Source organism: Heptranchias perlo, chromosome 1 (genome assembly GCF_035084215.1).
Source record: "Heptranchias perlo isolate sHepPer1 chromosome 1, sHepPer1.hap1, whole genome shotgun sequence".
Classification (NCBI taxonomy): domain Eukaryota; kingdom Metazoa; phylum Chordata; class Chondrichthyes; order Hexanchiformes; family Hexanchidae; genus Heptranchias; species Heptranchias perlo.
In genome coordinates this window covers 11,606,142-11,628,358 of record NC_090325.1, presented here as the reverse complement: position 1 = coordinate 11,628,358, position 22,217 = coordinate 11,606,142, and the positions used below count along the sequence as shown (strand labels likewise).

Below are 22,217 nucleotides of genomic sequence, written 5' to 3'. Positions count from 1 at the left end.
CAGCTCAAAAAAAAATGACAGTCTCCCTTCACAATATCCAGTTGGGTTCTTCAATATCCAGTGTTTTTGCCTCTGCTACTCGACCCAGAAGTGTTGCTCTCTCTTTGTGTCAAGTACTTCCTTAACATCAGACCCGTTGGTTTCTGTACCACCTAGTCCTACTGTCACGGTTTAGATTGAAGTATTGTTTCTGTTATATAAAATTCTCATCCTCGTTTTCAAATCCCTCCATGGTCTCACCCCTCCCTATCTCTGCAACCTCCTCCAGGCCAACAACCCTCTGATAAACCTGCGTCCCTCCAATTCTCGCCTCTTGTGCATCCCCTATTTCCTTCGCCCCTCCATTGGCGGCCGTACCTTCAGCTGTCTAGGCCTTAAGCTCTGGAATTCCCTCCCTAAGCCTCTCTATCTTTCTGTCCTCCTTTAAGATGCACTTTAAAACCTATCTCTTTGACCAAGCTTTTGGTCACCTGTCGCTCGGTGTCAAATTTTGTCTGTTAACGCTCCTGTGAAGCGCCTTGGAACTTTTTACTACATCACTAAAGACGCTATATAAATGCAAGTTGTTACGTTTTCTATACACTTTACTATGTTACATATCTCAATGAGGTCCCCTCTCTTAACCCAGTTCCTAGCAGGAGCTGACCGAGAGCACAAACCTTCTCCTAGTTGCTCCAAAGGCGGGCTGCTATGGAAATGGAAAAATATCACACTTAATGCCTTTCCAAACGACCTTTGTGAAAGTAATGTTCCCATCACTGTAAATATACAGTGTGAGGACATGGTGCCAAAAAATAAACTGAGCTGCATAAGTAGATTTTACATTGTGAGTTTTCATTTAGTTTTCCTCCCTATTCTTTTCCCTTCCTCTCCTTTTCTGAAGCCACGAGCACCAATGGCCCTCTAGTACCTTGCCCAAGTGCCCGTTATTCACATGTGGAGCTTGAGAGCCTATAATGATGCTAGTGGGCCAGAGCATCGGGTCCTCACCCAACACCAACATGTGCACACTTTCCTGCAGGCATTACTGGGCACCATTCAGAAGGTGGGAATGTTGGCCAAATCCCCCCTTCCGACCTCAGGGGCATTGAGGACAATTGCAGCACCCGACTGCTGAACTAACTCAGCACAGACTGGGGAATCGAATTTCGGAGCTTACATATCCTCATGAACTAACTGCTCATTAGACAAACATGCTGACCCTTTGGGATAAGCCTACTTCATGAATTACGTTGGAAAGAAAGAAGACTTGCATTTATATAGCGCTTTTCATAACCTCAAGGTATCCCAAAGCGCTTTACGGCCAATGAAATACTTTTTGAAGTGTAGTCACTGTTGCAATGTGGGAAACGTGGCAGCCAATTTGTGCACAGTAAGATCCCATAAACAGCAATGCGATAATGACCAGATAATCTGTTTTAGTGATATTGGTTCAGGGATAAATATTGGTCAGGACATCAGGGAGAACTCCCCTTCAAATATTGCCAAGGGATCTTTAACATCCACCTGAGAGGGCAGAGGGGGCATCGGACTCTGCAATTTAACATCTCATCTGAAAGACGGCACCTCCGACAGTGCAGCACTCCCTCAGTACTGCACTGGGAGTGTCAGCCTGGATTTTGTGCTCAAGTCTCTGGAGTGGGGCTTGAACCCACAACTTTCTGACTCAGGAGGTGAGAGAGCTACCAACTGAGCCATGGTTGACTAATATGCAACTTTGCGGCACAGATTACTGGGTAATTTTAGATTGAATAGAAGCCATCTCTAAACAAATTCGTATTACATTTTTAAAAATGAGATACCAAAGTGAAGTGTCAAAGCCCGTAGAGAAGGACAGCAAGAGGTTGAAAAGAGTAGGATAGAAGATGAGGTAAATTGAGAAGTGATGACTAGGTGATACCGAGTTTGGGTTTTAAAATCCCTAAGGAAGGCAAGGGGTGAGGAGACCGTGATTTTGTGATTTTTGGAAAGAATAAGTTAAATAGATGATAGAGCAATGAGTTTTGATTTCAACACAGTGAGGATGCATGGAGTATGATTAACAATACCTGTCTACTCCTGGTTAAAATGTCTTACATTTTACTTATAATAAAAACACATTACAATGTCAACCTTGTTAAGGCATGCTCTGTTATGACAGATTTTACAGTCTAACAATCTTTATTCACTGTTTGAAATGGAAGCTCCTTTCAGGAGGTCAAACACCAAACTTTCTGCCACTCATCAATTTCCAACATCCCCTCTCTATTGTACTGTGAGCCCAATTTGCCCACAGTTATTTCAATTATTTTTCGGCCCATTAGTGTCAAATGAGAGAACACTTTTGAGCTGTAGACTCATGTCATTACCCAAACTCATTTCACACAGGACATTTATCTACAGTAACAAGACAGGCGACTTTCATTTTTTTCTGTTCTGAGAATATAAAAAGGCCATTCAGCCCATCAAGTGCATCCTATCTACAATGTGCCCTCCCACAAACGTTAACCTGGCATTTATTCCCCTGAGGGAAAGGTCTTCAACAATATTGAATGATACCAAAGAACACTAAGTGTCAGCTGTGGCTCAGTGGTAGCACTCTCACATCTGAGTCAGATGGTTGTGGGTTCAAGGGCCACTCCTCAGAATTGAGTACATAATCTAGGCTGACACTCCAGTGCAGTACTGAGGGAGTGGGTGTAAAAGTTCCCATGGCACTCTTCAGAGAAGGCATGATGTGGAGATGCCGGTGATGGACTGGAGTGGACAAATGGAAGGAATCTTACAACACCAGGTTATAGTCCAACAGTTTTATTTGAAAATCACAAGCTTTCGGAGCTTACCTCCTTCGTCAGGTGAGTGACTCACTCACCTGACGAAGGAGGTAAGCTCCGAAAGCTTGTGATTTTCAAATAAAACTGTTGGACTATAACCTGGTGTTGTAAGATTCCTTACTCTTCAGAGAAGAGCAGTGGATGTGTCCTAGCCAACATGTATCCCTCAACAAATACCTAAAAACAGATTATCTGGTCATTTATATTATTGCTGTTTGTGGGAGCTTGCTGTGCGCAAATTGGCTGCTGCATTTCCTACATTGGCTGTAAAGCGCTTTGGAATGTCTTGAGGTCGTGAAAGGCGCTATATAAATGCAAGTTCTTTCTTTAAAACTATATGCTTTTTTTCTAATTTGTTGTTGGAATGTGGGCAATACTGGCAAATCATATTTATTGTCCATCTCTAGTTGCCCTATGGGCATTGAGCCAACCCAATGATTTTCTCAAAGAGGAGGTGTCAACTGGAAGCTTAGTATTCCCACAGAAAAATGGAGTAAGCATCATCCATCCCATCAGCTGATAGCACTCTTGCACATTTCCTGATGACCCATACAATGCAGCTACATTGATAAAGGCTTTGAGAACCAATCTCTAGCCAGTCCCCTGGACTCGAGAAAGATGAATTGGCAAAAGAACCAGAGACGAGATGAGGAGAAATTTTTTTATGCAGCGAGTTGTTATGATCTGGAATGCACTGCCTGAAAGGTTGGTGGAAGCAGATTCAATAATAGCTTTCAAAAGGGAATTGGAGAAATGCTTGAAGAGAAAAAAATTGGAGGACTATGGGCAAAGAGCAAGAGGAGTGAGGCTAATTGAAAACCTCTTTCAAAGAGCCGGCAGAGGCATGGTGGGCCAAACGGCCTCCTTCTGTGCTGTATCATTCTATGATTCTATGACATAGGGACAGCAGGAGAAGCAGGTAACAAAAGTTAAAATGAATTGGGGGAGGGGAATATCACGAGCCTACGAATTAGGCGCACACCTAAATTTCCAGTAGATGATCCCAGTCCGTGGAGTTTTGGACTGGGAGCGGTAAAGATTAAAATTTACTCAAACTGTCTTGTATAATCTTGTAATGCCTCCTACATAGCCTAGGATGTAACAACAAACCTACTTCTTCACAAGATCACACAAGGTCCCTGAATTTCTTGGGGGGGGGGGGGGTTGCCCTGATCTCCCGCCATAATGTCAGCAGAACCCCCGGAGAAATGGTGGGAGACTGGAAAAACCTCCGTAGAGATTTAGCGCCAAGATCATCAGATAGGTTCAACTTTGGAAGTCCCTTCAACCCATTTTGATTTCACCTTTCCAGAATAGCAACCCTGCTACCTTCCCATTAAAGCCTTTAAGTGTTTCTAAAATGAATCTGCTGTTTTGGCCTCAACCACCGTTCCTGACAAACCATTCCAGCAATTGACACAGGAGCAGATAGTTAGACAGGAATGTGAGTAGGCCATTCAGCCCATCGAGCCTGTTCCACTATTCAATGAGATCATGGCTGATCTGCGCCTCAACTCCATTTACCTGCTTTTGCTCCACATCCCTTGACTAACAAACCTTAGTCTTGAAAGCTCTAATTGTCCCCCAGCATCCGCAGCCTTTTGCGGGGAGGGGGTGGATGGGGTGGGGTGGGGGAAGAGACTTGCATTTTTGTACTACCCTTTGCGTGATAAAAAGATTATGTGCAACGAGTGGAACGATAGACCGATGGGTTTTCACCTCTCATGATTGTGCTGTTCTCACAGGTCTCTGGGTCTCCATGAAATTACTGTCAGGCGATCTGAAGCAGATTCGAAAGGACCACCCTCACCTGGTGGACAGAAGCACCGTGGTCGCAAGAAAAATGGGATTTCCTGAGATCATCATGCCAGGTTTGTCTACTGCCACTGTGGTTCACGGTGCTGAGTGACTACATAGAAATGGTCTCTTAACCAATTAACAGTTGCAGGACGAGTATTTTCCAATATGTCTGAGCTCTGTGATCCAAGTGAATCTTAACTATGACCTAATGTTTGCAATTGAATATTCAATTCAGATTGCAGGAGTAAATGTGGCGTCTTCTGAACGACAAAGACTATCAAGTTCCCAGGAACAATCCCGATCTGTGTTAAGTGAGCTGATAGAATGAAAGAATCATACAGCACAGAAACAGGCCATTCGCCCCAACTGATCCATGCCGGTGTTTATGCTCCACACGAGCCTCCTCCCACCCCTTCCATCTCACCCTGTCAGCATTTCCTTCTACTCCTTTCTCCCTTATGTTCTTAACTAACTTCCCCTTAAATGCATCTATACTATTTCCTCAACTACTCCCTGTGGTAGCGAGTTCCACATTCTAACCACTCTCTGGGTAAAAAAGTTTCTCCTGAATTCCCAATTGGATTAATTATTGACTATCTTATATTTATGACCCCTAGTTTTGGTCTCGCCCACAAGTGAAAACATTTTCTCTACGTCTACCCTATTGAACCCCTTCATATTTTTAAAGACCTCTATCAGGTCATGTCTCAACCTTCCCTTTTCTAGAGAAAAGAGCCCCAGCTGTTCAGTCTTTCCTAATGGTTATAACTTTTCAGTTCCTATAACATCTTTGTAAATCTTTTTTGCATCTTCTCCAGTGTTTCTATATCCTTTTTATAATATGGAGACCAGAACTGTGCACAGTACTCCAAGTGTGGCCTTATCAAGGTTCTATATAAGTTTAACATAACTTCTCTGCTTGTCAATTCTATTCCTCTAGAAATGAACTGCTTTATTTGCATTTTTGATGGCTTTGTTGACCTGCGTTCCTACTTTTAATGTTCTGTGAATCCTCTGCTCCTCTACCCCATTTAGACTCTTATTTTCCAAGCAATTGTGACCTCCATATTTCTCCTACCAAAATGCACCACCTCATATTTATACGTATTGAAATTAATTTGCCATTTACTCACCCATTCTAAAAGTTAGTTAACGTTTTCTTATATTTTGTCGCAGTCCTCCTCAGTATTAACTATACCCCCAATTTGGTGTCATCCGTAAATATTAATATTGTACTTTTGTTTCCCGAGTCCAAATCGTGAACAACAGTGGTCCTAGCACTGAACTCTATGGAACTCCACTTCCCACCTTCCGCCAGTCTGAGTAACTACCTTTAACCCCGACTCTTTGTTTTCTGTTTTGTAGCCGGCTTGTTAGCCATTCTGATGCTTGTCCCCTGACTCCACATGCTCTGACCTTAGTCATGAGTGCACTATGCAGTATCTTATCGAAGGCCTTTTGAAAATCCAAGCGCAGAGTAGTTCCGATCTGTTGCAAATAATGAGGCACTTGAAAAACCTTTACATGAGACACATTTAAAGCAATATATCAGCAAGACCCAACCAACAGTGTGTGCTGTTGTCCATTATTGTAACTTAAGATTGGTGAAATACAAAAAAAAATGGTTGGTTGCACAATGTGACAAGAGATCACGAGGTGGCTGTATTACATCATAATAATCTCAAAGGTAACAAGATATTAACGATCCCAAGACTATATAGGACTAAGGGCTAATATCTGAAGTGGAAAACAGAATAATTGCCTTGACAGAGTGTCCACCTGTCACTTATTGATTATCTATCACTTTTAAAAATGGGTTTGAAATTTTCCTGTAATTCTGGAATTGCCTCAACTGTGAAATGAAATCTGCCTAAAGATAAATAAAATTCCCAATTTTAAATCCATCTCTTTCTTGATTAGTAACATTCTTACTCATCTGAAAGACAGCACCTCTGACAGTGCAGCACTCCCTCAGTACCATACTGGATTCAAGTCTCTGGAGTGGGACTTGAACCCACAACCTTCTGACTCAGAGGTGAGAGTGCCACCCATTAAGCCACAGCTGACACTTTTCGAAGTAATTAATTGGGTGTGAAGCACTTTGAGCTGGTTTGATGTGTTAAATTGCTATATAATTAATATATAATTTGTATTATTATTATAAACTGTTTCAAATATATGTAATTTTATTGATTTTATTCAGATTATAATTAGGTCTCCTCTGCACCACACAAAATAACCCAGCTCAGGAGGGAGGATGGGAATATCATACAGCAGAGCCATGGGACAGCTCGCCTCGTGCCTTTGTCCAGTTGCCCTGTGCTGAGTTAAATGAGTCAGCTGCAACAGTGTTAAGGATACGACAATTAACCTCAGCCCACCCTTGCCTCTACCGGCCCCACCTCCCGCCCCCGACTCCATCTGGAAAGAAAATAAAAATCAGTCCGGCTTCTTGCTTTGATCACTATCCAGTGAGTCCTGCAGAAAAGTGTGTCGACATCAGTTGAATAGCCCAACACACTCGATGTCTGTGCTCACTTGTGACAAACAGCCACTGGACAGCAAGAGTTACCATCTTGAGGAGAGGTGGGTCGAAGAGTTAGGGAAACAAAGAGCAGTAGGAAGCGGGTTCCTAACTGCGTTCCCGACCTACGTGAACTCAATTCATCTCAGTTGACCTGCATGGCTCCCACGATTGAATAAATTGCTGACGTTTATTGTCTAGGCTCAAATGTAATGAATAACCATTTGGGTGGAGCAAGCCTTTGGCTTGGTAACATTCCTGTCTCTGGTCCAGAAGGTGCAGGGCTCAAACCCTGCTCTAGACAGTCCCAGAGAGTGGAGCTCCGCCTCTGAAATCTAGATTGACATCAAGCGAGATGCTCGTCTCCAGTGAATGTGGGTGACCCCCCCCCCTCCCCCCCTCATCGTATGGGTTGTGGGAGCTCCCACCGTATAGGACTAACTACCCTATCAGCTGGTTAGAAAGATGGTTGCGCCCATGCAAGGAGCATTCGCATCACGGCCTGTCAGTCTGTTAATCAGCCTGCCAATCCTTTCAGTATTTCTAAGGGGAAGAGTGGGGAAATACTAAAACAACAACTACCATTTGGGTGAGGTGTCGGAGGGCAGGTTGTGGACATATTCAATTTTACAACAAGGAACAGGCCATTTGGCCCAAATAGACCATGTTGGTGTTTGCCCTCCACATGAGCAAATAGCTCTAATCACATTAACCCACTCTTTTCCTTCATCCATGTATATGTAACTTGGCGTTAGCCAACACTTTGAGAAGGGGAGAAAACAGCAGAGATTTACATTACATAGAATGAATAGCACAGAAACAGGCCATTCGGCCCAACTGGTCTATGCCCGTTGTTTATGTTGCACATGAGCCTCGTCCCTCCCTACTCCATCTAACCCTATCAGCATATCCTTCTATTCCTTTCTCTCGCATATGTTTATCTAGCTTCCCCTTAAATGCATCTATGCTAGTCGCCTCAACTACTCTTTATGGTAGCGAGTTCCACATTGTAAGCACTCTCTGGGTAAAGGAGTTTCTCCTGAATTCCCCATTGGATTTATTAGTGACTATCTTATATTGATGGCCCCTAGTTTTGGTCTCCTCCACAAGTGGGAACATCTTCTCTACGTCCACCCTATCAAAACCCTTTCATAATCTTAAAGACCTCCATCAGGCCACCCCTCAGCCTTCTCTTTTCTAGAGAATAGAGTCCCAGCCTGCACAAACATTCCTGATGGGTATAACCTCTCAGTTCTGCTGTCATCCTAGTAAATACTTTCTTGCACCTTTTCCAGTGCCTCTATATCCTTTTTATAATATGGAGACCAGAACTGTTCACAGTACTCCCAAGTGTGGTCTAACCAAGGAAAGGTTAACTTATCTTTTGCATGGGAGGGCCAATCACTCTTCTCCAGCTGATGAAAAAAGTTGGCAGCAGTTAGCATAAAAAGCACAGAAAACCCATTGTGCAGACTCTTACACAATAATATTTTCTTCAAAAGCCTGACTACCTCAAAAAAAGGAAAATTAAATTGGTGGGTTGCTGTTGGGCACTATAATATTTTGTGCTCAAGGTGGGTTTATAAGTAGAAAGGCCTGTGGCCGATTGACCCTTTTAGAAAATGAACCCTACAATCTCCTCATAATAATTTTTAACGTCCACCTCAATAGGCAGACGAGAATATTGCTTTACTATTCCCTCTGAATAGTGGCATTTCTGACTGTGCACCATTCCCCTCAGATTGACTCAAACTCCAAGACTCAGTGGGGAAATCTTGTTTTTCTTTTCCAAAAATCCAGGCGACGTCCGGAATGATATTTACGTCACTCTGGTGCAAGGAGAGTTTGATAAACAGAAGAAGACCACCCAGAAGAACGTTGAGGTTACGATGTGCGTCTGTGATGAAAAAGGAGAAATATTCCCGGTAAGATATTTAGGAGCGCTGGAGCCGATTACTCCCTACTCACTGGTAGATCCAGGAATGAGGAAGCGGGATTGAGACTCCCAGGACCAATTTTCAGGAATCAAAAGGGAAAATGGTAGAATTACAGGTCCATTGGCATCTGAGAAAAAATAAAAGACAGATTAGCATTGGAGGTCAAGGGCCTTCATATCTGATGACTGATCTCTGCTCAAACGGTTAACTTGCCTTCTCTTTTTTCAAAACATTACATTGAATTTACAGCACAGAAACAGGCCATTTGGCCCAACTCGTCTGTGCCAGTGTTTATGCTCCTCAAGAGCCTCCTCCCACCCCTCTTCATCGAACCCTATCAATATATCCTCCTATGCCTTTCTCCCTCATGCACTTATCCAGCTTCCTCTTAAATTAATCTATACTATTTGCCTCACCTTCTCCATGTGGTAGCGAGTTCCAAATTCTTACCACTCTCTGGGCAAAGAAGTTTCTCCTGAATTCCAGAGGTGAGGTGAGAGTGACTGCCCTTGACATCAAGGCAGCATTTGAGCGAGTGTAGCACCAAGGAGCCAGAGTAAAATTGAAGTCAATGGGAATCAGGGGGAAAACTCTCCAGTGGCTGGAGTCATACCTAGCACAAAGGAAGATAGTAGTGATTGTTGGAGGCCAATCATCTCAGCCGCAGGAGTTCCTCAGGGCAGTGTGCTAGGCCCAACCATCTTCAGCTGCTTCATCAATGACCTTCCCTCCATCATAAGGCCAGAAATGGGGATGTTCACTGTTGATTGCATAGTGTTCAGTTCCATTTGCAACCCCTCAGATAATGAAGCAGTCAGTGCCCGCATGCAGTAAGATCTGGACAACGTCCAGGCTTGGGCTCATAAGTGGCAAGTAACATTCGCGCCAGACAAGTGCCAGGCAATGACCATCTCCAACAAGAGAGAGTCTAACCACCTCCCATTGATATTCAATGGCATTACCATCGCTAAATCCCCCACCATCAACATCCTGGGGTCACCATTGACCAGAAACTTAACTGGACCAGCCACATAAATACTGTGGCTACAAGAGCAGGTCAGAGGCAGGTCAGAGTAAGTGACTCACCTCCTGACTCCCCAAAGCCTTTCCACCATCTACAAGGCACAAGTCAGGAGTGTGATGGAATACTCTCCATTTGCCTGGATGAGTGTAGCTCCAACAACATTCAAGAAGCTCGACACAATCCAGGACAAAGCAGCCCACTTGATTGGCACCCCATCCACCACCCTAAACATTCACTCCCTTCACCACCGGCGCACTGTGGCTGCAGTGTGTACCATCCAAAGGATGCACTGCAGCAACTCGCCAAGGCTTCTTCAACAGCACCTCCCAAACCCGCGACCTCTACCACCTAGAAGGGCAAGAGCAGCAGGCACATGGGAACATCACTACCTGCACGTTCCCCTCCAAGTCACACACCATCCCGACTTGGAAATATATCGGCCGTTCCTTCATTGTCGCTGGATCAAAATCCTGGAACTCCCTTCCTAACAGCACTGTGGGAGAACCTTCACCACACGGACTGCAGTGGTTCAAGAAGGCAGCTCACCACCACCTTCTCAAGGGCAATTAGGGATGGACAATAAATGCTGGCCTTGCTAACGACACCCACATCCTATGAACAAATAAAAAAAAATCAGGTCACCTCTCAGTCTTGTATTTTATAGAGAAAAGAGACTCAGCCTGCTCAATCCTTCCTGATAGCTATAATCTTTCAGTTCTGGTATTGAATGCTTTTTAAATGCTGACAGTCCCGATGTGCATCCCCACATTTTCTGTGTTCATTTTAGATTTTCATATAGAAACTTACAGCACAGAAGAAGGCCATTTGGCCCATCATGCTGTTCCGGCTCTTCGAAAGAGCTGTCCAATTTAGTCCCACACCCCAGTTTTTTTCCCATAACCCTGCAAATTAGTCCTCTTCAAGTTCACGTCCATTTGCCTTTTGCAAGTTCCTATGGAATCTGCTTCCGCCACCCTTTCAGGTAGTGCATTCCAGATCTTAGCAACCCTCTGTGCGAAAACAATTTCTTCAGAGAACATGACTTTACTTCCTGTGCTATTTTTAGCAAAGTGTTTTTTTTAAATATATATCTATTTCTTTGTGGGATGTTGGCAGTGTTGGTGAGACAGTATTTATTGATCATCCTTAGGTGCCTTGAGGGCATCATGAGTCAACCACATAGTGTGGAATCGGAGTCATGTATAGGTCATGTAGGGATGGCAGGTTCCCTTCCCTCAAGGACATTAGTGAACCTGTTGGGTTTTTACAACAATCCGGCAGGTTTAATGGTCAATTTCTGGTGCCAGCCCAGATTTAGTGACTTCAGCTGCGATGACTTGCCATGTGGGATTTGAACTCATGACCTCTGGGGTGCTACTCCAATATTATAACCTCTAGGCTACCGCACCCATTTCAGATGGCCCTTTAAATTCCGATGGGGAGGGCGGGGGTGCGGGGGATATGGGCGGATCTTCTGCCTGACCTTCGCTCCACATGAAGGGGACATTTCTGGGGGAATTCCTGGACTACCCCGGAATTGTGTCCTTGATCCTATTCAATAGGCCTTAGCAGATCTCACACCAGCTGAGACCTCGTCACATGGGTGCGGTGTCATGGCCTCTCCTCCCAACAGTATTTGAAAGGCTACGGCAAATGAGCCTGATCCTAGTATAACCAGAATGATACCGGGGCTAAAAGGGTTAAATTATGAGGACAGGTTGCGTTGACTAGGCTTGTATTCCCTTGATTATTGAAGATTAAGCAGTGATCTAATTGAGGTGTTTCACAACAACAACAACAACAACAACAACATGCATTTATATAGCGCCTTTAATGTAGTAAAACGTCCCGAGATGCTTCACAGGAGTGTTATCAAACAAAATTTGACACTGAGCCACATAAGGAGATATTAGGACAGGTGACCAAAAGCTTGGTCAAAGAGGTAGGTTTTAAAGGAGGAGAGAAAGGTAGAGAGCCGGAGATGTTTAGGGAGGGAATTCCAGAGCTCAGGGCCTACGCAGCTGAAGACACGGCCACCAATGGAGGAGCGATTAAAATTGGGGATGCGCAAGAGGCAAGAATTGGAGGAGCGCAGAGAACTCGGAGGGTTGTAGGGCTAGAGGAGGTCACAGAGATAGGGAAAGGTGAGGCCATGGAGGGATTTGAAAACAAGGATGAGAATTTTTAAATAATTTAAGATGACTAACAGAGTTGATCGGGTAGATCCAGAACAAAGGGGGCATAACCTTAAAATTAGAGCCAGGTCGTTCGGGGGTGATGTCAGGAAGCACTTCTTCACATAAAGAATAGTGGAAATCTGGAACTCTTCCCCCCCCGAAAAGTTATTGAGGCTGGGGGTCAATTGGAAATGTCAAAACTACGATTGATAGATTTTTGTTAGGTAAGGGTATTAAGGGTATCGGAACCAAGGCGGTTAGATGGAGTTAAAATACAGATCAGCCACGATCTAATTGAATGGCGGAACAGGCTCGAGGGGCTGAGTGGCCTACTGCTGTCCCAAATCCCTGCTCCCCTCAGGTGGTAAATCTTGCCATCTGCCCTCTCCAACCCCAGGGGTTCTGGGAGCAGTGTCCACAATGGATAAGTTGTACGAGTCAAGATTAAATAAAAAATGCAAATGTTGTAAACCTTGAAGGGATGTATTACCTTTGTCTGCAAGGATCAAGGCTCTGCTGGGAACTGAAGGACTTTGTGCATGGAAAAAGAAAGAGATCTGGGGGTCCTGATTGATAATAAATTGAAGCTATTGCAACTTTGCTCGGCGGCAGTGAATAAAGCAAATCAGATGTTGGGATGCATTAAAAGGTCAATATTGAACCAAAATAGTGAGTGAAGTATTCCTGCCACTTTATGAATCATTGGTACGACTGCATTTAGAATACTGCGTACAGTTCTGGACATCGCAGTACATAAAGGATATTGAACAGGTACAGAAAATAGAGCAACCAGGATGACTGAGGGGATGGAGGGATTGGATTATGAGGAGCGAGTGTGTAAATTGGGCATGTTCTCATTGGAAGAGAAAAGGTTGAGAGGTGATAAGATTTCTGTTTTTAGGATTCGAAAGGGACTGGATAATGTAGACCATGACAAGTTATTTCACCCTGTCCACAACAGTAGAACCAGAGGACAGGGCCTGCGCTTGAAGGAGGGTAAATTCAAAACTAATCTGTGGAAACAATATTATAGTGAGCGAGAGTGGTCAATCTATGGAACAGGCTCCCTGGGGAGATGGTGGAAGTAGATAGTATTGTGTCATTCAAATGCAAATCAGATAGATTTCTTTCAGAAAATAATATTATAGGATACTCTCTCTGAGGAATTTGAGACCTAACATGTGGTAAACTTGGCAGAAAAAAGGTGACTTTGGATCTACGGTTCCCAAAGCTCTCCACCACTGGGGGTATTCCTTGTGTCATGTCTGGGTCTGTTGTAGACTAATTGTTAGAGATTGATTGCTATGATTAGTCAACAACTCCATTATCATTGTATCAAGTGACTACCAGGATGGTAGAAGGCGAACTTGGTGGACTTTGGACTTTTCTCATCGAGCAATTCCTATGTTCCTACTTTTCTAAGTGACTGTTTTCCTTCAGTCCAGAAGTGCTGGGGGACGCCTCAGACTGTGGTCTGGTTTACCTTCCGGGAGGTGTACCAGGGCAGGTGCCGCTGAAGCACTCTTGCAAATGTTTGTCACTGAACCTGACCCGAGGTGACCTCGGAGTTCATAGAAGGGTAACTTTTTTGTGCATGAAGCTAAAACCGAATTCTAATTTTGTCCCCTCGTCTCCTCTACCAATGCCAATGCCTCATGCTGGGCACAACAACAACAACAACAACAACAACCGCAGCAGCAGCAGCAGCAGCAACAACAACAACAAGCATTTATATAGCACCTTTAAAGTAGTAAAACGTCCCAAGGCGTTTCACAGCAGCGTAATCAGACACAATTTGACAATGAGCCACATAAGGAGGTATTAGGACAGGTGACCAAAAGCTTGTTCAAAGAGGTAGGTTTTAAGGAGCATCTTAAAGGAGGAGAGAGGTGGAGAGGCGAATAGATTTAGGGAGGGAATTCTAGAGCTCAGGGCTTGGCAGCTGAAGGAATGGTCGCCAATGGTGGGGCGAAGGAAATTGGGGATGCACAAGAGACCAGAAGTGGAGGAGCACAGAGATCTCGGAGGGTTGTAGATCTGGAGGAGGTTACAGAGATAGGGAGGGGCGAGGCCACGGGGGATTTGAATAGGAGGATGAGGATTTTAAATTTGAGGCGTTGCTGGACTGGGAGCCAATGAAGGTCAGTGAGCACAGGGGTGGTAGGTGAACGGGGGTACAGTTCCACAGTCACTGGCAGCTGTCTGATATCTTGGCCAAGTGGCTATGCTTTAGGTGTAAGCCTTAAGCAGTGAGTGTCCACAGGATGTTCAACCATGGGGATCACTGTAACCTGATTGAATAAAAAGTTATTTGGCGATTAAGTTGTTTCTTGTGGTTTATCTCCTGAATAGAGGGCACTATGTGAACAGGAACAGGTCAATTATGCTTATTAGGTTCCACACAAGCCCCATTTTGAAATTGTTTGCCTCCCTCCCAATGCAGACCCGTCAATGTTTTCTTGCATAAAACTTTGAAAACGTGATGGCATTTCAGGGGCCTCCAAAGGACTCGAAAGGTTAGTAGTAGAAAAGAATTGGGTGTTATCGTATGTGAGATTAGTAATAAACTTGGCCACATGCTCGCACAAAACTTCTTTGCCTTCCATTTTAACTAAGGTGTTAAAATAATCAGCACCTTTTTAAAATGGTGGACAGAAAAGCTTTAAACCACCAAGTTGACATTTTGATGATCAATATCACACCCGATTTTGTCCCATTCTTGTCTCCTGCGGGTCAGGCAGCATCTGTGGAGAAAATTACAAAGTTAATGTTTCAGGTCGATGACCTTTCATCAGACGGGTTCTGACGGAAGCTCATTGACCTGAAACGTTAACCCTACTGTCCTCTCTCTACAGATTTTGCCGGACCTGCTGAGTGTTCCCAGCATTTTTCAGTTCTCATTTCAGATCTACAGCCTCTGAAGTATTTTGCCTTGCTTCTGTAAAGGTAAAAAGAAAGACTTGCATTTATACAGCATCTTTCACAAGTTCAGGACGTCCCAAAATGCTTTACAGCCAAAGAAATACTTTTGAAGTGCAGTCACTGTTGTAATGTAGGAAACGCAGCAGCCAATTTGCGAACACTAAGGACCCACAAACAGCAATGTAATAAATGACCAGAAGATCTGTTTTTTAGTAGAATCATAGAAGCGTTACAGCACAGAAGGAGGCCAATCGGCCCACTGAGCCAGTGCTGGCTCTTTGTAAGAGCAATCCAGTTAGTCCTATTCCCCGGCAATAGTGATATTGGTTGAGGGATAAATATTGACCAGGACTCCGGGGAGATCTCCTCAGCTCTTCTTCGAATTGGTGCCATGGGATTTTTTTTACCTGAGAGGGCAGACATCTCATCTGAAAGACGACACCTTCAACAGTGCAGCACTCCCTCAGCACTGCACTGGAAGTGTCAGCCTGGACTTTGTGCTCAAGTCTCTGGTGTGGGACTTGAACCCACAACTCTCTGAGGCGAGAGTGCTACCAACTAAGACTCCTGTAAAGAACTTTTAAACCATGTCTTTACACGAGGAAAGTAGGTTCTTTTCTACAGTGCTGTCAGTCCTCGCCTTACAAGTGCAAAGAAAGAAAGAGATATTGCCTGCTGTAATGTCTGAAGGGATGTTATCTCTCCAAGCAGTTTGTAGTCATTAAAATACAACCTGTCTTCTCTATATAAGTAATGTAATTATTCCAGCTTCACATGAATATCACACTGTGCCTTCTAAAAAGGTAATCAATTTTACCTCCTACTCGAGACATTTTATTAATGAAGTACTCAGACCATGGACCAGCAATAGATAGAACTTTTATCTCGAGATGAATAACGAGCACACTTAATCATTTTTTGAAAGCGTACCTTTGTAGAAACTTCTGCTCTAAATTTTTATTTTTCTCTCTCCTCTCTCTCATGCCCAGAATGCAATATGCCAAGGGGCTGGAGACAAACCTGTCACCCAGTACCAGTCGGTCGTTTATTACCAGCTCAAGCAACAGCGCTGGATGGAGACTGTCAAGGTCAGTGCGAGCTTATTTTAACTCCGTCCGTGCTAGCGATCTGAATCAGAGCAAGGAAACTGGCCACAGAGGAGGGAAAATGGTTCAATGAGCTTCTTGAAGATGCTGCTCTGTAAAACAAGAGAACAGAAATGGGTTATGAAAGTGTGTGCATGTGGAGGGCTGAGAGGGAGTCAAATATTTTTATAATCCCTAGGGATTCTGTCAAGTCCAATATATATGGCAGGGACCTATATCCTGTATGTTCCAAATTCGCTTTCCACAAAAGAGTTTCATAGGATCAGGAATAATGTAATAAAACAATGAGGAATGGGAAAAGGCCAGGAGACCCACAATGAGCTTCCATAGAAACTTACAGCACATGGGGCCATTCGCCCACTGCCCCACTCTCTCCCCATAGCCCTGTATCAATCCCAAACTAATCCCACTGCCCCATTCTCTCCCCATAGCCCTGTATCAATCCCAAACTAATCCCACTGCCCCACTCTCTCCCCGTAGCCCTGTATCAATCCCAAACTAATCCCACTGCCCCACTCTCTCCCCATAGCCCTGTATCAATCCCAAACTAATCCCACTGCCCCACTCTCTCCCCATAGCCCTGTATCAATCCCAAACTAATCCCACTGCCCCACTCTCTCCCCGTAGCCCTGTATCAATCCCAAACTAATCCCACTGCCCCACTCTCTCCCCATAACCCTGTATCAATCCCAAACTAATCCCACTGCCCCACTCTCTCCCCGTAGCCCTGTATCAATCCCAAACTAATCCCACTGCCCCACTCTCTCCCCATAGCCCTGTATCAATCCCAAACTAATCCCACGGCCCCACTCTCTCCCCGTAGCCCTGTATCAATCCCAAACTAATCCCACTGCCCCACTCTCTCCCCGTAGCCCTGTATCAATCCCAAACTAATCCCACTGCCCCACTCTCTCCCCGTAGCCCTGTATCAATCCCAAACTAATCCCACTGCCCCACTCTCTCCCCATAGCCCTGTATCAATCCCAAACTAATCCCACTGCCCCACTCTCTCCCCATAGCCCTGAATCAATCCCAAACTAATCCCACTGCCCCACTCTCTCCCCATAGCCCTGTATCAATCCCAAACTAATCCCACTGCCCCACTCTCTCCCCATAGCCCTGAATCAATCCCAAACTAATCCCACTGCCCCACTCTCTCCCCATAGCCCTGTATCAATCCCAAACTAATCCCACTGCCCCACTCTCTCCCCATAGCCCTGTATTAATCCCAAACTAATCCCACTGCCCCACTCTCTCCCCATAGCCCTGTATCAATCCCAAACTAATCCCTCTGCCCCACTCTCTCCCCATAGCCCTGAATCAATCCCAAACTAATCCCACTGCCCCACTCTCTCCCCATAGCCCTGTATTAATCCCAAACTAATCCCACTGCCCCACTCTCTCCCCATAGCCCTGTATCAATCCCAAACTAATCCCACTGCCCCACTCTCTCCCCATAGCCCTGTATCAATCCCAAACTAATCCCACTGCCCCACTCTCTCCCCATAGCCCTGTATCAATCCCAAACTAATCCCACTGCCCCACTCTCTCCCCATAGCCCTGTATCAATCCCAAACTAATCCCACTGCCCCACTCTCTCCCCATAGCCCTGTATCAATCCCAAACTAATCCCACTGCCCCACTCTCTCCCCATAGCCCTGTATCAATCTCAAACTAATCCCACTGCCCCACTCTCTCCCCATAGCCCTGGATCAATCCCAAACTAATCCCACTGCCCCACTCTCTCCCCATAGCCCTGTAGCATTCCCAAACTAATCCCACTGCCCCACTCTCTCCCCATAGCCTTGTATCTATCCCAAACTAATCCTGCTGCTCCGCTCTCTCCCCATAGCCCTGTATCATTCCCAAACTAATCCAACTGCTCCGCTCTCTCCCCATAGCCCTGTATCATTCCCAAACTAATCCCACTGCCATGCTCTCTCTCTCCAGAGCCCTGAATCAATCCCAACAATGCCACTTTAACCCAGACCTCTAAATTTATTCAAACTCTTAAATTCATTATTGCAAACTTCACCACAGTTTTGCAGTCATAGAATCATAGAAGTTTACAACATGGAAACAGGCCCTTCGGCCCAACATGTCCATGTCGCCCAGTTTATACCACTAAGCCAGTCCCAATTGCCTGCACTTGGCCCATATCCCTCTATACCCATCTTACCCATGTAACTGTTCACCATTTGCATCACATGAACTCTTGGGGTTTGGGCACGATTTCCTTCAGGGCAGGTGATGTCCGATTGATTGCAGGTTTTCCATGGCAAATCCCTTCACAAGCATAAATGATGTCAGGCAGCAATGCGCGGTGATTCTAATCGTAGATCAAGTAGATTGTTAGTATTTTTGACTTGTGGTTATTCACCCCCATCAGTAGGTTGGGTTGTGTCTGGGATGCTTCAAGTTAGACATACTCTGCTGGAAGGAGTGGCTTGACGGGCCCTATGACCTTCTCATTCCATACTTATGATTGCTCTTTGTGGGACGATCATCAGCGTTTCCCACCAATATGCAGAGCCTGAGTCTTCACTGGCTTAGCAAATTTTTGGGTGCTGCCTTCTCAGTAGCCTTAGTAGTAGGCCGACTGACTATCTTGATTGCAGCTTTGGCCATCTCGGCCTCCTGGGTCTCCCTGGTTGCTTATTCGTGTTGAACCTAGCACCTCAGGTTTCTGCTTCCTCCAATAGTCCTTTGGAACTTCACTGCACGACAGGAACACTGTATCTGAAACTCTTCTTCAGTCCCTTTTTGTCCTTGCTCCTCTACAAGACAGTCCAACTGATCTGTCGAAGGTCCCTCTTGGAGAGGAAGGCTGACTTGCATTTTGAAACCCCCAAAAAACCTTCCCTTCAATCCTGGAATACAGCTTCCTGTGACTGGGGTGTATTTAGTGATGAACTTATGGGCTGACATCAGAAAATTGTTATTCACGCAAAGAGTTATCAACATGTGATATCTGACAATGTAGAAAAAGGATGAGTAAAGACCATCAGGTCCACCAAGGCTCACCCAATTTGTTGGACAGTAGAACCTCATGCAGCACCCTCCCCAACCGTTAGTAATACCAACTCCTTGGAGGGGTGGAATAAAAGGAATAATTGCCTTCATAGGAGATGACAAAGAGGAAGCCTCATAGAGGCATGTGAAGTAATAAAAGGAACAGAAAAGACAAATCTGGAACACCACTTCAAATTGGGGAAGGAGGGCGCAGGTTTGAACAGGTGAACTTCAGGATTGATGCCAGGAGCTCTTCACACCAGGAATTTGAGTCTCAGCGTGTGGAGAGCATGCTTAATGCACGTTAGCTGGTGCCTGGCCTTCAGACCTTCCGAGATCTCTGCGTTCCTTCAGCTCTGGCCTATTGTGAATCCCCCACTTCCTTCACCCCACCATTGGCGGCCGTGCCTTCAGCCGTCTAGGCCCTAAGCTCTGAAATTTTCCCCCCTAAAACCTCTCAACCTCTCTCTCCTCTTTTAAGATGCTCCTTAAAACCTACCTCTTCACCTATCCTAATATCTCTTTATGAGGCATGGTCTCAAATTTTGTTTGATAACGCTCCTGTGAAGTGCCTTGGGATGTTTTACTACGTTAACGGCACTATATAAATGCAAGTTGTTGTCTGGTAATTTCCTCCAGTATGTGGCAAGAGTAAAACGTGATCTCATAATGAAAAATACGGTAAACCTGATTTACCAAATGTTTCACCCAAAGTCAGCGAGGATGGGAGGAAGCTTTTCTGTGTGCTAGGTGTAGTGAACTTGCAATCAGACTCTTTATAAAGAGAGCTATGATATCTTATCAGCTAGCAATTATGACACAATGCCTCACTAACTATAACCACATTGTTGATAATGGTTTACACTGTAAGGCTAATTTCCTGAGCAGGTGCTCCCGGCAAGGAGCGGCACTCATAGGGAGCGCTGCTCGAAATCCTCACCAGCAACGCCCAATTAGGGAATCGGCCCTTGTATTACAACTCAGAAAAATTACATCTTAACTAAGAGAAATGTATTACAAAGCACTAGCAGATCTCCCACAACATTGTTCATGGTAAGCCAGAGAACATGTCGCTTTATAGGGACAGGCGTAATATTCCGCTGCTAAAATGGATCCATGGTGCGTGGCCTTTAAGGCCAATAGGTCTCATTTCTTAAATCGACACATCTGAGGTCATTTAGAAGCTAATTGCTCGTAGGCAAAACCATTCCTTCTATGTACTGTTTTAAATTTTTCTTATTCAAATATTTATCCACTTCCCTTTTAAAAGCAATCATGGTTTCTGTATCCAACACTGTCTCTGATAGGTGATTCTGTGTCCCAACAAACCTCTGCGTTAAAAAAAATCCTCCTCACCTGTCCCTTCATTCTTCTGGTGATTAATTACTGCTGCATCTTTGCCTTTCTCATCCTTTCCTTTGCCAAGAACTTGCTCCATGGCGCAGTGGTTGTGCTCAAAACTAAATCGCACACATTTAACCCCTCAAGTCTAATTTTAGGCCAACTGCACCTCAAATCCGAGGCTAGGCCCTACACTCTCCTGGCCTTTTGCACTCCAATGGCTTCTCAATGGTCAGTTCAGGATTTTTCCTCCCAAGATTGGGCCGGATAATGGCAGGAAATTAAGGAAAATGTGGACAGCGAGGTTTTCCACCTCTTTCAACGTCTAACTTGTTCCCCACTCCCCCTCCCCCCCCCACCCCCGCTCTCACCGTTCTTGGCTCCTCCTTCCCCACCTGCCGCAGGTAAATGGTGGGGGGAGGGGAGGCAGGACCTGTGTCACCGGTAGATTTCCCAACCATCTATCTTTGCCAATGGGGCAGCCACAGGCAAGTTGGCAATAGGTCTCGGGAAGTGGCGGTAATGGTCTTGGCGTCCCTCTGTGGAGGGAGAGGGCCTCGTAGCGGCCTCCTCTCCATCCAATCTGATCCCCACAACGCTTACTGCTGAAGGCCCCGGGTCTTAGCCTTTGGCGGGCCATACATTCTGACCTTCTATCTCTTCAGGTGGTGCAGCGGAATTCCCGGACCGGGATTGGGATAGAATCGGAGGGACGGGTGGAAGTCGTGCCCCTCTGTATCTCTGCTCCAGAGGGAAGCATCTCGGCCATGCTGTCCTCACATTAATAGAGGCATAGAGTACAAAAACAAGGAAGTTATGCTTAACCTTTATAAAACACTGGTTAGGCCTCAACTGGACTATTGTGTTCAATTCTGGGCACCACACTTTAGGAAGGATGTCAAGGTCTTAGAGAGGGTGCAGAAGAGATTTACTAGAATGGTACCAGGAATGAGGGACTTCAGTTATGTGGAGAGACTGGAGAAGCTGGGGTTGTTCTCCTTATAATAGCGAAGGTTAAGTGGAGATTTGATAGAGGTGTTCAAAATCATGAATGGTTTTGATAGAGGAAATAAGGAGAAACTGTTTCCAGTGGCAGAAGGGTCAGTAACCAGAGGACACAGATTTAAGGTGATCGGCAAAAGAGCCAGTGGGGAGATGAGGAAACGTTTTTTTACGCAGCGAGTTGTTATGATCTGGAATGCACTGCCTGAAAGGATGGTGGAAGCAGATTCAATAGTAACTTTCAAAAGGGAATTGGATAAATACTTGAAGGGGAAATAATTTACAGGGCTATGGGGATAGAGCAGGGGAGTAGGACTAATTGGATAGCTCTTTCAAAGAGCCAGTACAGGCACGATGGGCTGAATGGCCTCCTCCTATGCTGTACCTACTATGATACTATGAATAGCACAATAGCCACAGGGGAGAAAAAGCAATCAAACAGAGAACAGCAAATCACACCACTCATGTAACCAATTAATTAACCAATAACCGGCGTCTGGGTAAGGAACCAAATAAAAAAGTTTGAATAGTTCCCAGCATTGAACAGCTAAAATGTGTG

The 22,217-nt window shown here is 45.0% G+C and overlaps 1 protein-coding gene across 2 annotated transcripts in view; it reads left to right on the top strand.

Annotated features, from left to right (window-relative positions):
- LOC137316523 (dedicator of cytokinesis protein 2-like) overlaps nucleotides 1-22,217 on the top strand; it is a 1,021,473-nt gene that overhangs the window by 240,156 nt on the left and 759,100 nt on the right. For both annotated transcript variants that reach the window (XM_067980505.1, XM_067980471.1), the window contains exons 13-15: nucleotides 4,559-4,684; nucleotides 8,938-9,062; nucleotides 16,187-16,285. In XM_067980505.1, coding sequence (XP_067836606.1) covers nucleotides 4,559-4,684; nucleotides 8,938-9,062; nucleotides 16,187-16,285 — 350 coding nt within the window. The remainder of the gene's footprint in view (nucleotides 1-4,558; nucleotides 4,685-8,937; nucleotides 9,063-16,186; nucleotides 16,286-22,217) is intronic.